Genomic DNA, 18,198 nt, shown 5'->3' on the forward strand with positions numbered 1-18,198 from the left:
ATTCAGAGACAGTATCGTGCATATTAGTAACAAAACATTCACAAAAGAAAGAAAGACGTTAATCGACTTACAAATGTTCTTTTGCCTCCAAGAGGACCTTCTGTTCTCAGGTAGGTTTCAAATAATGACAACTAATTTAATTTACAACCCAACGTAGAACATGCGGATTCCATTCCCAATCGAATAAATCAATTTTAAGAATTCTTACTCAGACTCATGCTGTCGAATAAATGTACTTACAACTGATTTAAAGGCCTAGTATTGCCTATTCAATTTAAAAAAATCTTCTGTTCACTGGCTATCTTCATTAGTAATAACTGTAATATCTAGAGGTTAATCAATAAAACACAGATTTATTTGAAAATGTTATTATAATATCACTTGATAAATAAAAAAAATGGGAGCATTAAAATATGTACATACACTGCATTAATATTACGATAATTATACATAAAACATTATGTTGTAAAATTAATTGCGATGGCATAAACTACTGGCACACGTAGTTCATGGCTATGATTAGAACTGTTACAGATAATAAAAGGATGGAAGAACTGAGAGCTGACGAAGAACCGGTCTCAGCGTCAGTCTCATCATCAGTATCAGTATCAGCATCGGCATCAGTATTATCATCAGTATCAGTATTATCATCAGTATCAGTATTATCATCAGTATCATTGTCAGTCTCAGTAGCACTGACGTTTTCCAAAACTATGCGTCCAGCCACTTCTGGGTACAGCGGACTTCTCAATCTCACATACTCTTCCAAACAAGTCACCTCATCATAAGCCAGCTCATTTCTATAAAGCCCATTCAACATAGAGAAACCAAAGTCTCCGTTAGCTACAGCCGCGGGCATCAAAACAGTGTAAGACCTATTATCCTCAATTTCATAGTACTCTGGTACATAGCAGTTCCAGCAACGAACTACGGCGCTAACTAATCTGGAGCCAGGTGCTCGTGCTAAGTCATAAACTGCGCGAACTCCAGAAAACTGCAGAAGCTGTCCTTTGAAATCTGGCTCGTTGTAATTATAAACTGACTGTTCCAAGACTCGTCTCAGGATCGACGGGGACATAGTAACTTTCACTATGTTGCTTTCTAAAGGCAAAGTAGGCAGTAAATCAGCCCTGGTTATGTCAGCAGGTCGATTGGCTGGTGCGATCGAGCCTGCAATAGCGCCACTTTGAATGATAGTTATAGGGGCATCTGTCCATCTGTCTCCTTCATACCGCATAGCGTAGTAATAAGAAACAGCATCAGCAATCAGGTTTCCGTAGTTACATTCTTCTTTATGGCAAGTCTCACCGTCCAGCACAACAGAAGTATTTCCAATGACCTCTGTGTTTCTAGACACAACATCTGAAGCATAACTTTTGAGCATTTGCACGGCTGCTGGATCTTGAGGGACCGATGAATCAAGCAGAATAGGGTCAACATTGTAGGATAAAAGTTCTCCATTTTCATCGAATTGAGCTTTAATGCTGCCAAGGTATTTATTGTAAGCTGTTGAAGGAATGACTGGTACTTGTTTGCCGCTTTGCTGTGTGATAATCACAGGCTCGTGAAAATCTGTAACTGTTTGGCCAGTCATATAGTATATGTTCTTAGTACCAGTAATAACCATATCAACACCAGCGACTTCTTTCGCTATGTCCAGGTGTTTAGCGGTAGTCGAGTGACCTAAAGCGATGATAATGTTAACATTTGCAGCTTGAAGTTTTTCTACCTCTTCTGTAACTGCTAAAACTTCATCAATGTATTCAACATTGCCAAAGCTATCTAACATGCTGTTTTCAGGTGTTAAGTATCCAACGACTCCAACTTTGACTCCTTCGATATCAAAAATGATAGATTTTTCAATGTTAGCTTTGCCTTCAGCAGATTTTATGACAACATTGCTGGCTAGAATATTTGTTTTTAAATTTTGAAGGAACGGTGACACCTCCGAATCCTTTTCGACTTCGTTGTTTCCAAGTGACTGAAAGGATAAAGTACATGTCGGAATTAGTGTTAATTGGTTCTTTTTGGCTTTATTCATAACTTTTGGAGTAGTGGAACAATTAGTATTTTGAATATATTATGAATTATTGTATTAATTTCTCGTGGTTTGATAATCATTAGAATGAAACAGAAAGGGAGATGTTAGATACAAAATCTTAACTTACTTCCATCACCAAATTCCGAAGCAGTGTTATGTTTGCTTTACACACTGTTACACATAAGACACATACATTAACGTAAAACTACACAAATACCCGTTTTCTCAAAAGATCACCCGTACACCATAGACATCACACATTAAAAAAAATATATTAATAAGTATTAAGTCAGTCGTTAATTAGTTAGTTAGTGTTAGGACACATTTTTAATCTAGGTACTTTGTTGGTTTGGTTAGTCACTTGAGTTTTATTGAAAATAATACTTACAATACTGGTTCAAACTCGTTTCTCCTTCTTTTTCGGCCTATGGGGCCACGGTCTATATATCTTCTTTTATTGGTTTTACAATATTTCATGTCATATCCTAGTAGAATTTTCAAAGCACTTCATTATTAAGAATCCTAATAGCTTTACAAGTTCATTAAGTGGCATTTATATTTTGGTGTTGGTTCTACCAAAAGTATAGAGTAGTAGAGGATGGACATACAGACGACACAATACAGCGCAAATAATGATATAATAAATACACTGAAGCAACGAATGTGATAGGTAACATAAATAGAATGAGATTCTTTTTGACGATTTTAAAGATTTTATTTCTGCATCCAGCACTTATTTAGATTCTGACAGGCTGAATATGAAATTGATTTTACAACCGCCGCTGTTTATATGAGCTAGTTATTAAAAGAAAAAAGATTTACTTTGAACTACTGAAGAAGACATACTTTGCTTTGGTTTCAGACATAAGAATCAATGTCACAAATTATCATAATAATAAGTTCTTTAGCTTTGTAATTTTTTAACACATACTAATATAAGTTGCCGTCGTTCTTGAGAAGCAAAGATGATTCAAAAACCAGTTAATCAATTGATACAACTGGATAATTGATTCAAAACTTCATTAACGCTAAAGCGACGTAAAACTGACGTAAAATTAACAGAGTTGACGTAAAGCGGCACAAAGAGTGACTTGTTTTGCATTTTATATTCTGAGGGTAGTATGCAAGTTTCATTAAAAACTGTTTTCGAATTCAGTATCTGAAGCGAACTGTCATCTGACGGCCAGTATTGCGAATTTAGTCCAATATACCTGTGCTATATAAAGCTATGCAGTATGTAGGACATATTAAATTTCCAGGAACCATTCGATCGTTATATTTATTCATGACTATCTCGAAAACCAATGTCCGTGTCTGTTAAGTGCGAATCGGTATTGACAGATTATGGCTGCCCGTTATGTCGATTTCGGCGTATTAGAAATGTCATGGATTTGCGCAATAGATTGTTCAAAGTTTACGGTTTTCAGCATTATATTTTGTCCTCCAAAAAGAGCTTTATGATGTGGTCAAATGTCCTGAATTAATTGCCTTGCTAATTAAACAAAGCACCGATTTTGCCTTCAAACGCATTTAAACAACACTCAGGTTCTAATCACGCGAATTTTTACGCATCATTGACCTAATTTCGACGACACAACAAGCAATTGAAGCCATAAAAATAATGAGTGTCGAAACTTTGATGGAAATCAACGTTCCATGAAGCCGACGGGACGCTCACAGTACGAATAATTGACGGATGCAAAAACATGTTGATGACAGTATATAAAACTGTGGAGTTCTTTTTTTTAAAGGTTATTTTTGGTACTCACAACAGCGTCAGGTTGTAAAGCATTGACGAATTCTGCGGCAATCTTCCATTTGTAGATGGTGAACCATGCTGTACCGGTGTACGTGTCTCCGGCATTCAGGTACAGCACCGGAGGTCCCGACTTGTTGAGGGCTGCTTCACGTGCCTGCTTCACACTGAAATGAGAACATTGTTGATGTTAGTATTCTCCTCATCAAACGAAAGTGACTCACAATGAACACAAGTTTCAAGAGGTAAAAAAAAATTAAGCATTTATTAAGCTATTTATTTCTATAGGTTTATTTAGGCTAAACATGAAATTCGTCAACATTTTATGGCCATCTAAGGCTCATGGGCCTATTCAGTTTCAAGCCACACCCACTACAGATCTAGGCATGTAACAAAGATGTCAATTTGCTATAATCCTGTCAGGTAGGTACTCCATACTTACACATGAGCGACTCTAGGGAAGCCACCGTAGCATTTGCCAGCTTCACGATCATCGTTGGTGCAAGTTCCACTGCGTTGTGAGGACTGTTCGAAGTGTGCGTGCATATCATTGTTGTGTAGGATGAGGAGTTCGAAGGTGCCTTGAGGCTTCAGCACGTTGCCTGACGCCATCGCCACCACGGCCAGCAATGTTGCTACTAGAAGTTTCTGGAAAATTAGAAATTTAAAGGTTAAGGCCAGGATTAAATCAAGTAATGTCTAAAGAAGACTTGATGGTTCGTTTTTTTGTCACGTATTTTGTCATGTCCTATTGATTGTAGACTTAAGACTACATAATTATGTCATACATTATAGTACATACGCGTACCGCGTCAACATAAGATTTTTATACAGTTGGTCCTAACAGAAAAGTTATCTGAAAGAAGACCTTTACTTCTTTCTTTTGTTTCATGAATACTAATTAAAAAAATTAACCTAAAAAAGACAAAGTATTATGGCGGACGGAATACACAAGATCATAACATTCATAACTCACGCAAACTTCATAATCAATTATTGTCCAACAGATATTGGGTAGAACATATTATAGAGAAGTTTGAAGGCCGCAATTAACTACAATTTTGTACGGTAAATGCTGTGTGATTGTTGAAACGTTTTAGAAATTAATACTTAAACATTGTTGTACCTTTAAACTTAACCTCACCGAGTATAAGACCTGAAGGTTTTTAAGGATGGATTTTTGGTAATTAAAGATACTGCATACTGTATTATTGTCCTGGGAACTACTTCACGGATAAAAAGTAACCCATAGCGTCCCCTGATAAATGGATTATCTCACACTGAAAGAATTTCTCAAATCGGACGAGTAATTGTTATGTTCCGAAACAAACTTAGTACTCGATCTCTTCAGCTCTACAAGTATTTCAATGTTTTTTTCTAAGCGTTAAGTACTATAAAGTATACCTACAGATATAAATTGCCATCAGTATTGACGTGGAAGTCAATCGATTGATCTGTTTTATTGGTACGTAGGCGACTGTTTATGTCCAATTGTGTTTGTTAACTGTTCCTAGTGCGTTTTTATGCACGTTTGAATGATTTCCTGGATAACATCCTAAATGCTTTAATTTTTTACATTTAAGTATGTAAAAAAAATATATTTCACATACTAATAATAATTGAGACGTGGTGGCCTAGTGGGTAAAGGACCAACCTCTCAAGTATGAGGGCGCGGGTTCGATCCCAGGTCAGGCAAGTACCAATGCAACTTTTCTAAGTTTGTATGTACTTTCTAAGTATATCTTAGACACCATTGGCTGTGTTTCGGATGGCACGTTAAACTGTAGGTCCCGGCTGTCATTGAACATCCTTGGCAGTCGTTACGGGTAGTCAGAAGCCAGTAAGTCTGACACCAGTCTAACCAAGGGGTATCGGGTTGCCCGGGTAACTGGGTTGAGGAGGTCAGATAGGCAGTCGCTTCTTGTAAAGCACTGGTACTCAGCTGAATCCGGTTAGACTGGAAGCCGACCCCAACATGATTGGGAAAAGGCTCGGAGGATGAATAATAATTGTCTAACCAACACCTCATGAGGCTCTCGTTAGGCGGCTGGATCAAGGGACTGATTCAGAAGGTAGTACTCCTTGATACGGCGCGTATTGTGAGGAGGTTTCAGTCTTTGGGGCCCTAACCACCGGTACCTACCTTGGACCGTGTACCCGATATCGGTGATCACCTATTATATTTTTAAATATATTTTTTTGTATTCAATATTTAGAAATGTACAAAATGTATATTGTAAAACAAATAAATGCCTTATATTGCCTGTATTGAAGGTACGTAATGATCCTTTCTACAGTGTGTAAGTTTGTTTGTGGATTAAACTTATCTTTTGGGGTAAGGGTGAAACCGAAAATACTTCTAGTTGTAAAACGAGTATACTCGTTGTATTTAAAAATAATCAAATGTTAGCTATTACTTGTTCCTTTTTTTTCAAGAAACGTGGTCATTGTCCTTTTTCCGAGTAGTCTCATGCGAGCAAATAGGCCGGACAAAGCACAAAGGTTGCAATCATTAGGTAAAAACAAAAACGAGGCATTTTTCGTCTGTTTGTCGGCGCGTTCTTTGAAGAAACAAGGTATTTTTAATTAGTCCTTTACAGTTTTTTTCTCGGTTAAATATTGTATTTTTTCAAGCTTTTTAATATTAAACAAAGGTGGTTAATATGAACCTGTAATAGTAAGACCAACGTAACCATAAATAAAAATCTCTGAATTGATAACATTATTTTTACCGGGAGGAGCAGATGTCAAATGTAACAAAGATTCATTTATCCGAGTACGGGAAAAAGTGGCGTTTGGATGCGGGTAAAACCACTGGAAGTAGGTAGTTGCAGATAAAAATACTTTGCCAAAGTTTCCTGTCTATAATAGGACAATCACAGTCAATAGTCATGTTATTTATACCTATATTCTATACGTATGACAGACAGCTTACTATTAACGTCCATGTTAACTAGGGTTGCCACCTTTTTTTTGGCAGATAAAGTGCATTGGTAATAATAGGTAAGAAAAAAAAGTACACAGTATAAAAATAAAGTACAATTTATTTTTATTTATTATTTTGTTTAAAAACATTATTTTTTATTGTTTTTTGCGGTTTTTATCAAATTCTACTGAACAATTGTGACAATGACAATAACACTGACATTGTAGACATTATGACATTTGAGGTTAGGTTGCGTTCAGAAATTATTTAAAAAGAGTATTTTCGTGTACTTTATTGTTTTCATAAAGTATAAAGTACAATTACTTGAAATAAAGTACAATACTTTATAATAAAGTACGGGCGGCAACCCTAATGTTAACCGATAATTACCGGCCGGCTTATGTATAATTATGTATAAGTCATTCGGTAATTAATGTCGAAGCTTACCTATACATACACACACAAATGTCGGCCTTAGGTACCTATATGTTCCTTAATTATGTCGCTTGTCTAAAGATCAGTCGACAAATGTTCGGATACTGGATGTTTGTTACTTGGAAGCAAGAAGAACGTTGCAGTGTAACATAGCTAAGTATCAGAATAACAAATACCTAGGTTGCTTTATGTCAAGGTGTGGAAGGAAGTACCCTAGGGGAAGAGGGTAAAACCACGGAAAGCAGTTAGAACTATATAATTTCTATGGTTTCACTTGCATTCCATGAGGTCTACTCCTACATAAACCTACGCATATAGGGTAAAGGCGGGATAGATGCCGCAGTGGGATAGATGCCCCATTTTTAAAAAACCTAACTTCCCATGCTCGCGATTAAGAAACAACCGTTTAACTAGAAGCCACAAGCACCCCGCACCTAAATTAGCCACGCGCCATCGAGGGGTGAGGTCGCGTTTCGCTCGTGTGTGAATTCATCTCCGCGGCGAACTTACAGCGAGCGTAAAATTTTTAAAGGTGAGTATTTGCTGTTGTATAACTTTATAAGTAGATATTAATTCCATAAAATTTTTTATTACGTATGTATATTGTTTCATGAAGTACACATTTTGATGTAAATAGTTGCTCTATTGTATTTATTTATTTTAAAAAATATTAGGGCATCTAACCCTGTCAAAAAGGATAGTTGCCCTGATTTTTTACGGTATAGGTGCCCCTAGGGGCATCTATCCCTCCATACACCACGTGTACCCTGAATGTATTATAAGTGCTTTGAATATATATTTTTTATATTTTTCATGTATAGGTATTTACACTTTTTATTGATAACGAATGAATTACAGTTCAAACAGTGAAGATGAAGACGATTCACCTAAGAACAAAGTTAAGGAATAGAAAACCAAAGGTTTGCCGGTGAAGAAGACTAAAAGAGATGGACAGGATGAGCCTAAAGATACAAATAAAAATAACTGCATAGAATGCTTTGAAAACTATGAACAAACAAAGTCTAAATCCGACTGGATTCAATGTGTAATGTGTCAGTGTTGGTTACATGAAACCTGTAGACTTTTCAGAAATTTTTGCTCGAGTTGTAGAAAACTTAAAGCACTGTCACTGTCACTGTGTTATTTTAGTTTTTAAGAAAGAATTATTTTTATGATTTTGTATGTTGAAACTAAATAATTAATATTTTATAATAAGGGTTTAAAATATGTATAAAATACATTATTTTTGTTGAACAAATACTTTTAGAATTTTATTGTGTTAATTTTAATTAATCTGATAATGAATATAAAAAGATTTAAAAAACTGCAAAATACTTTTCATTTCAAATAAATTTAAGTAAAATGTTTCAAATAAAAAAAGTACTTAAACAGTATGAAGGGCACTTTACTTTAATTTATGTCACCCCTTTATACTTAAACAGTATGAAGGGCAGCTATCCCGCACCGTAGGCGTCTATCCTCGCTAGTATTTTCAAGGTGGGGCAACTATCCATAGGGGTAGGCATCTATCCCCAAAAATCGAGGTCTACAAAAAGCTAAAATCTGCAAAACGTTTAGTATATAGGTCCAAAAAGACAAATCACAAATAAACATAAAGGATTAAACTAGTTACATTCATAGGTGTTATTAATGTAGAACCAATATTTATTAAATTATAAGCATATTTCAAAAAGTGGGGCATCTATCCCGCCTTTACCCTACATTTTGTTATGAAGTTAGGATTTACACTATCTATAGATTCAGGTCACCTAGTTATATGATATACTAAATGGGGTGAGATACGAGTTATAACTGAACTTTATGTCCTAGTACATAAGGTTCATTATAGGCTTTCAGCCGCATTTTCAGTGCGTAGTAGATAGTTTATTCCATGTAAATTTTTGTGTGCGTTTTATCGACATGCGCAGTTTGTCAGAGCAGAACCGCAACCCTGACATAGGTATATACATAGGTTTATAGTATAGAATACAGTTTATGTAGTAACAGGTACAGTAGGCCAAAAATGTGGTTCACTCTCACACAAAGAAATTATCTCAAAACTGGTGTAACACTTTCTTGGCTGACTGTACGTAGAGATTATCTTTGCACCCCATTTTACTAACTGAAGTAGTACCAACAGTATTTCGAAATTTCTTTAAGATGATGTTTTAAAGGTATGAACAAAAATTTCCTTTTTTGTAAAAATATCTTCAATAATTATAAAAATTGAACCATTAGTGAAATATGACACCATACAGGTTCAGGTACAGTTACTGTTTACATAAATACCTTTTTTAATTTTACTATAAAGTATATACGCGTTATTATTACTATCGGTGAGTGGATTTTCTAAATTATTTCAATAGATCCAGAAATACTTCACTGTTTTATGAAAAAAAAGGATAAATCTAGCACAGAGTAACATAATTATGCTTTAAAATCATTAGCCGATCAGTCTGCAATACCCCGAGCGCAGCTGTGGTCTCGCTAAATATAAATCCTTTTAATGACATGGCTTTATCTATCTATATAGGGCGATATGTAATACTTATGTAGCATACATTGACGGTTGCGTGGTCACGTACACAATAAAACAGTTAGCAGACCAGCAATGAATTTAGTTTAGTAAATATATCGTTATTTAGTATATATCGTCATTTGTTTTATTTCGTTTTGTTCTGTAGTCATACTTTAAAGAGGTAAAGTTTGTGATGTCGCAGGGATTAATCTGTAGTTAGATTCACTGTTTTTTTTACCAATAGAAACGTACATTATTTGTAAGCATAATAGGCTATGTTTTGTCCTGTTACACGGAGTGACATAGTGCGTAGTGAAGTGTTACTAATATAGATTTAAGTTTTTTTTTTATATATATTAACAATGTTTGTATAATATAATATGTATGTTAGTCTTTAAGGTAACTATGGGCCTATACAGCCTGAAAATAAAGAGATTTGATTTGATTTGTCCTGTTGCAGAATTCAGAAAGCAGTTCGTTCGGGAGGTGGGTGAAACCGCACAAAACAGTTAGGTTTCAATCTATTTCGAATACGCAAAGCTTGTTGTTATTTGTTATTTCAGTTCATAGTTTTATTGGCAATCGTGGAAAAATCAATAGTTACGCCGGATATGACCTTTGAGCGCTGCTCAACCGATGAAATAATAACGTGTCATATTCGCAGACAGGTGACGCGCTCAAAAAGAACGCTTCGTTTTACGTGGATTTATTTGAAAAAAAGTTTATATTTCAAACTGCAAATGGAGTTTATTTTTAAACCGGTAGAAAAAAGAGGAAGTTCTTTTTTAGCTACATACCTTATTATTTTAAAGATAGTAAAATAAATAGTGCAGCTATATTTATATCTATAGATAATGTTAGTTAATAGAAATGGATTGAGAAAAGTATGACTCTCTCCAAGAATGAACCTCGGTCCTAGAATTACTATTTTCTTAGTTTGGTAACTTCAAACACTGTTTAAATAGTTAACAACTTCCGAATCTGTCATGTACCTACATAAGTACATGTAATATAGGTAGGTACATAAAGTAAATACAAATCCTAATTCCGTGAATAAGTTAATAAGCTGATAAGCCAGCACAAACAGGATAGTTGCTTCAATTAATACTCTACAAACCTAAACAAAAATGAATTCCCGGAATGTAACACAGCGCATACCTAACTTCTGGACTGCACCAAATTCGATTGGTTTTTTTTTGCCTTTTTTATATTTGACAGGATATGGTTTGTACCGATAAACTATTACTTTTACGAGGGAAACCGTGGCAGGTAGCTAGTTGGTAATAAATAGAGTAAGAACACATCAATTATTCAAACTTATCGAGTTTAGGGATGTCGACGGCCCAAAATATAATTTTGGCGCGTTGTTAAAAAAAAAACTCGCCTAAGTAAGTTCTGGCGCGAAAATGATTTCAATGTTGCTGGTCAAGGTCCAGAATTAGCTCACTTCGAGTAGGAAAATATAGAATTAATTGATAAATAATTTCCTTATATTTGGATTATGAGCAATACTAAGTCGACTGCAATATGAACAACACCTCCTTTAGTTTTGTTATTAAATACGTATTTGCAAAGTTTATTAATTCAACAGTGTACAAAAATTGTGAAGTGTTACTGATTTTTTAGTACTGAACTGTGGAAGTGAAACTTAAACAATGTTTGGTCAAAATATCGATGCAAACTGCTCAGCAGGCTGTGTCACTTTTTGGGGAAATTCTTCAACTTACGAACTTATTATACACTGGTTCATTTTCACTTTAACTCTGATTACACTATTAATAGGAGTGACGTCTTGGTGTCTTATAAGGACATTTCGCAATCTAACAAACTTTGTGTGTCTAAACGCCATCTTGACGAACTTATTACTGTATTTAATACTAACTATAGACATTTATGACGAATATTACGGCAGTTTTAAATACGCAAATGAATGGTTTATAGAAATCGTTATTCATCAATTAATATACTTTTATACTGTGAAGAATCATTGGTGGTTGGTGATATGTCTCATGATTTACGTGGATAAAGTTAAAGTTTTTACGGAACGCATACAAAGAAGATCTCGAAGGAGTTGCATTTTTGCGTGGTTCGGAGCGTTGATAACCTCTCAATTGTTTACGTACTTATATTTCAATGTTGCTTCAAAACATTCTAAAATAGTAATGCTTATGATACCTATGGTTATCATACCTTTGATTATCAATTGTTTTCTTTATATTATTATTGTAGCTTCAGTTTGTTTAAGTTTCAATTCGGGCTCCCAAACATCTAGTGAGAATTGGCGTAGTCTATACAAAGCTACGTTGATATTTATATTAAGTGTTATATTATTAACTAATAACTATGTTTTAAAACTATTTTACCCTAGAATGGCTAGAATCATAGAAACTGTAATATTTTATTTCAGTGTGCTATCATTAAATATATATTTAATTAAAGTTAAGAGGAATAGAGAAATCTGGCGTGAGTTTTATGAAAAATGTTTGAGACAAAGATTTTTTCATAAACAGAGAAATCAAGATATTGTTATGTGTGAAGAAAATATTAGTGAACCTACTAATCCGTAAAGAGGCCGTTTTATAATTAAAGATCTATTGTTAAGAGGACGAATTGGAATTTTTGGCGCCAAGGATGTCAATTTTTCTCAGTAAATACAAAACGGATCAAAATACAACTTGGTTACCTGAAAGTTCATGATATAAGCCTTATTTTGTTAGTTGTAGAAACATGATTAGGTAACTTTTATAACAGAGAAAAATATATCAAACATACCTCTTTTTAAAAAGAGATTCACATATTATGGGCAAACGGGACCGATTTAAGCCTCTTAACTTTTTTAGTAGTTGAGTATATACATACTCTTTAAAATGGTAGTAGGAATTTTTATTAAATTATCATTTCTAAATATTAAAATTACAAAACCATTTTGTCGCTTACGACTTTTAGTTATAAGCTAGCGCGCGTATTGTTATCCTCGCCCCGCTCAGACGCTCCGACCCCTTTTGGCGCCTTAGATGCGCGTGCCGGTTATGGAATTATTGTTGACCACTTCCTCGCCTTAACATAATGTAGTATACAATTATATTTATAATACAATACAATGTAAATTATTGCTGAAAATCTGTAAATAATTATATATAAATAATTAAGAAATTAAATGGAACTATGAATAGTGTATGAATAAGATTGTCTTTGGTTTACAATGCATGTAATTTTTTTCTCCTGTGTTTATTTCGAGTAAATAATAATTACCTGTATATATTTTTCTCTCTTAAACAATATCTTAAATCTAATCTACAGTAATGGCAACCTAAAATGCGTTGTAATCTATTACAAAATTATGGATGGATTGAATGACAACTAATCAAGGAAAGAAACTACAAGAGAGCTTATATAATGCAGGCAGCGAGAACCAAAAGATCAATTTCAATACCTACCTACCTAACTTTTCGAAAGCAGACCCAAAAATGTTGTACCGTAATTTTCTTAGAACACAACAATAGTACCATAATAACAAGTGGAACCATAAACAAGTGAATGACGTTCAAGCTAAAAAAAACAACAATTAGTACGCCATTGATACATCCGAGTTCCATAGACTGCTATTACCTAATAACGATCTTTGTGAATGAATGAATGAATGAACTGTTCAATAAGACTTGGTAACTGTCAGTTTTATTTCGAGCTACATATTTTGAAGTTGGAGAAATGGGGGCTTATAGCTGTAAAGACATTTTTGAGTAGGTGTTTGAGATATGCTACTTTTGTAATAATAAATAACAGGTATAAAAGTTGCAAATTATAAAGCCAGCGAAGTCCATAGTTCCGTAATGGAGAATTATAGAAGAGCTATAGCAGAGCTTGTCTTAAATGGTTAATGATCAATTGAAAAATGTCTTTAGACGAAATTAAATATAGTTTGCCTATTTCAGTAAAACTTATATCTAAAATATTCTGTACAGTATTACCTAAAGCCTATGTAAATAAAATGCTAAAAAAAACTACCGTACATCAAAACAAGGTTTATAAAAAAAAAAAAACATCACGTCACATTCGGGATGTCGATTTTAAAACTCGTACAAAAATCGTATTTCGTAAATGTTTCCGTTTTTTTTTGGCTTTTTGGCGATACCTACTACGTTGTTATTTTCAGGGGTTTTTCGCTCTCTGCCATCACAATATGGATGCGTTCAGGGATGGGCAGCATGCCAGATGAATTTACTAGTACCTAAGCTGATAATAGGACAGGTACCTTTACAGGCATTACCTCACTGTGGTAGGTACGAATTCACAGCTATGAAAGCATCGAATTATAGGCAGGTACCTATTCCCAGTGGACCTGACGACGTCTTACGTCACTATACCCTTAATCCTTTTCCGCAGCAGAATTGGAAAACAATAGAAAACAAATCGCAAAAGAAAAATATTTCATAAGCGAGTTCTAAATCACCAATCCATTTAAGCTTAGTGTTTCACGAGTCCGCTCAAATCTTATGCAGAAAACACAAAAAATCCCTTTCAGCTTTGTAATTTTTCATAGATCTGTGATATGCTGACTTATCTACATAGGAGCAAAAATAAAAACGACATAGAAAATAGTTTAGCCCAGCATTCATTAACTCCCGTGTAATTAAAATGCACTTTGTTGGATATTCTGTAACATTCACGAACTGAAATTGCAGCTACGCAATGGCCGACCATTCTGCCAATGGATATATCGTAAAAATCCCTTTTTGCTAAACCTACACGCGCGTCCCGATTCGCGAGGCCGCATCGATAAATTAATTACTTTTTGCTGCATTATAAATTGGCTGGTTTAAACGTGAAATACCTATATTTTGCTGTCAGTTTTTTGTAGGTAAATGCTTCAAAAGAATCGTCATAGTTAGTGGGTTGATTGACGCTGCAGCATATTGAATTACAATCTGAAAGTAATGCTTAAACCATTGTTCCTAAATAGTTTCCTCGTGATAGGCTTAATCCATTAATTAATCCCATAGACTGTCAAAAAACGGCGCAAAAGCTCAAATAGCACTTTGAATAAGAATAAAAATAATCCACAGTTCATATTACTTTAAAGTTATTTCGAGACACTACCACATTCAAACCTTCATAGACTATCAGAACAGTGCAATTATTTTTACTTTTAAGCGCGCCATTTTGACGCTAAAAGTGGATAGAGTGGTTCGGCTCTAATTGAAATTGAGCCCTTCAGGGATTACCGTGATTGTGCCAGCTATACACTTTATACCTATACACGATATACCTATTCATTTACTATACAAGTAGGTATACATCCCTAGTTAGCTGCGCGCATTAGCCGCCTGGAGAGAGCGAAATGATTGAGTGAATGACGGAATTAATGATTTAATTATCCTGTATTCTGGTTTTATTTTCAGTTGGGAATCGTGAAAATGGTTACGAAATTAGCTTAGATTTTAGAGTGGTTTGTGTAAAACTGGTGAAGAGAAATAGCATTGGGATAGGTACTTGATAATAACCAGTGTATTATGAGAGAAACCCACACAAGGCTCTTATGATGCATTATGACAACCGCCACATTTTATTATTATTTCTTAATGTATTGGACTAACTAATATTACTAGCTGATACTTTGCCGTGCGCCTGACATAATAACACCCGCAAGGAGTAGCAACTACACAAATGTTGATTATTTCACATCTTTATTTAAGTACCTATGTAACCTTCAACTAGAACAGCTGTTTCATTCAATTATTTGTCGACATTACAACCATTATAGTAAAAGGGCAAGTTGTCATGACCGACCATAAACTCGGTAGGTATCATGTACCTAATTGGTCAGTTTTATCTCGATGCTCTCTAATTGTACAAAGGAGTGCGCTTCTAGACAATCAAACTAATAGTTTATAGTCAAGAAGTAATTAGCTTTAATAAAGATAATAAGTGATTCAATCTTTTCTTAGAATATTTCTGTAGGCGTAAAAGTAATTTGTAAACAGACCGTTCAACAAAAAAGTCCAGATAAAGACTCACTGTCCAGTACATTTAATCGGTCAGCAAATAAAATATTTTTTCCTGGTAAATAGGTCCTATATATCACTACTGTTATAAGATGTATAGTAAGTTCAACTCAGTCTTGCGCGCGGCCTTATGTATGGGTAACCCTTGTACATATACAGTGACTTTGTGTGCGTGACAAGAGGTACAGTCGGGTACAAATACAGTTATTTAGGGGTTACGGCTGTTTAAAGAAAACAGTTATTACGTAATTTAATGTTTATTTATTTATAATGATTCTGAATCGCTCCTTGAAATATCAAATGATGAATTTTGCATTTTTAGTCCACACTTTTATTTATTGTCCTCGTACCCCGAGCTAGAAAATATGTAAGAAGTATTTAATTCATCTTAGATATTTCACCTCATTTATTTCTTAGGTACTGTCAATGTCAATTTGAAAAAACGTATGAGAAAATAATGAAAAACTGTAAAATGTAATAATAAAAAGCTTTGAATGTTGTTTCATTTTTTGAAACGCTACCTGAATCCTTAAACATTTTCTCCGTGAAGAACTAGACATTTTTGTAAACGACTGTACCCATAAGAAAAAGCGATAAGAACACGTCATGCTCGGACGACGTCGCTGTCACACGAACGAAAGTTGTATATTTACAAGCCGACGCACACATAGGGCCGCGCGCAAATCTGAGTTGAACTATCTATACGAAACTTTTAAAAATAAACAAAAACGAATGACTATTTGAAAACGTTCCATTTACAAATTCGTGTCGCTATTCAGCGTTTCACTTGACAACCGACCTTGTTTTGCATTTACTTCTTCAATCGGATGCATTCAATGGCTGATAAACAAAAACATATTTAAATGTGGTAATTTACAGAAAGAACAAAAGGGGCCTAGTTTGGTATTAAATAAATAAGATTTACCTTGCGTACTTTGATCCGAAAGCCTAAAATATTTTTAAATAATTGCCTAAATAATGAAATATAACTGAAAATTTTATATAACTGAAATAAGTTTTCATGAAATAGGGATTGATTGTCATAAGCTTTTTTGAAATTTGAACTAGGCATATGGTCATGGTGTTAAGTTTTTTTTTAAACACAGAAGCTTACCTATAATATAAATAATAATGTCGGGACACCTTTTCACACACGGTTGGATAGCCCCATGGTAAGTTATTAATTAACTTGTGTTATGGGTGCTAACACAACTGATAAACATATTTATAAATACATATTGTAACACCCAACAAGCATGCTCATCACACAAATGTCGACCGAACCGGGAATCGAACCCGGGACCTCAGATTCGGCAGTCCGGCTTGGTGACCATTGCGCCATAGAGGTCGTCAAAACTCGTCGTCTATACATGATTAATACAGTGCTATGAAATCTCAGTAAGTACATCAAAGTACCTAATGCGTAGTATTCCTACATCAATTTCTGTCGTGTAAATACACTATAATAAGCAATATCCTCGTGCCTCGTTCGGACAGGATGTTAACACATGGAGAGAGCTATCTTCCAGTATTAGGTACAGTAGGACAATATTATTGATGTTAAGACGCTGTCCCATTTCTGGGTATGGATAACTACTAGTTGCTACGACCCGCTTCCTGAAGGAACTACTTCTTGCAGTCGGGTAAAAAGTGGCCTATATTTTATTCTGATGTTTAAGCTTCTGTGATGTTTCTTCAAAATCCGTTGATTAGTTTTTGCTTGAATGAGGAACAAACACCCATACATTCATAGATCCTAACCTACGAACTTTCACATGTACAATAAGTAGGAGTAGTTAGACATGCAACAATATACCTACATAGATGACTGCGTATAGAAACTCAAACTAGCCGCATCTCATAGCTTTTTTTGAGTAAGTATCTAGGGTTTTTGACATAGTGAAGTTCTAACGTAATTAACAGTAGAATGTACTAACGTAATTAACCTATTGTAATTAATCAATGTTTCTATTTTTGCATGCCTAAGTTAAGGTAGAATGTACAAGGATCGCCAATTGCATTTTTGTAACATGTGTATTTATATTGTACCTACATTCCGTTGCAAATAAACTATTATTCTATTCTATTCTATTCTATTCTCTTAAATTACAAGCTTTAGTAGCCTCTAAGCCTCTCTAGTAGCTATATTAACCCACCCAAAACAAAAATGTGAAAGACTGCCAAGTTCGATAATATGGGAATGCTTCGCCTATAAAAGAAGTGAGATCTGAATAAGTACCAAGTTCCATACACATACCTCAGTTAAAAATAGTTACTTTTTAATGATGTTACTTGGCAAGTTTTCATACACCGTTATAAACCTACTAAACGCAATGAATCAAGTATTTAATTTTCTATTAAAACTTGCCAAGTAACATCATTAAAAAGCAACTATTTTTAACTGAGGTATGTGTATGGAACTTGGTACTTATTCAGATCTCACTTTTTTTATAGGCGAAGCATTCCCATATTATCGAACTTGGCAGTCTTTCACATTTTTGTTTTGGGTGGGATTTCATT

The 18,198-nt window shown here is 34.6% G+C and overlaps 1 protein-coding gene across 4 annotated transcripts in view; it reads right to left on the minus strand.

The window, feature by feature from the left end:
- The window catches only part of LOC124639127 (protein 5NUC-like), a 59,783-nt gene that overhangs the window by 6,580 nt on the left and 35,005 nt on the right, over nucleotides 1-18,198 (minus strand). For 3 of the 4 annotated variants that reach the window (XM_047176360.1, XM_047176361.1, XM_047176362.1), the window contains exons 2-3: nucleotides 4,240-4,445; nucleotides 3,811-3,964 (exon numbers count right to left, since the gene is read on the minus strand). In XM_047176360.1, coding sequence (XP_047032316.1) covers nucleotides 3,811-3,964; nucleotides 4,240-4,445 — 360 coding nt within the window. Of the gene's footprint in view, nucleotides 1-352; nucleotides 1,982-3,810; nucleotides 3,965-4,239; nucleotides 4,446-18,198 lie in introns of those variants that run through there. The other variant, XM_047176359.1, reaches the window with a different exon arrangement.

This window comes from Helicoverpa zea, chromosome 18 (assembly GCF_022581195.2).
Source record: "Helicoverpa zea isolate HzStark_Cry1AcR chromosome 18, ilHelZeax1.1, whole genome shotgun sequence".
Taxonomy (NCBI): Eukaryota; Metazoa; Arthropoda; class Insecta; order Lepidoptera; family Noctuidae; genus Helicoverpa; species Helicoverpa zea.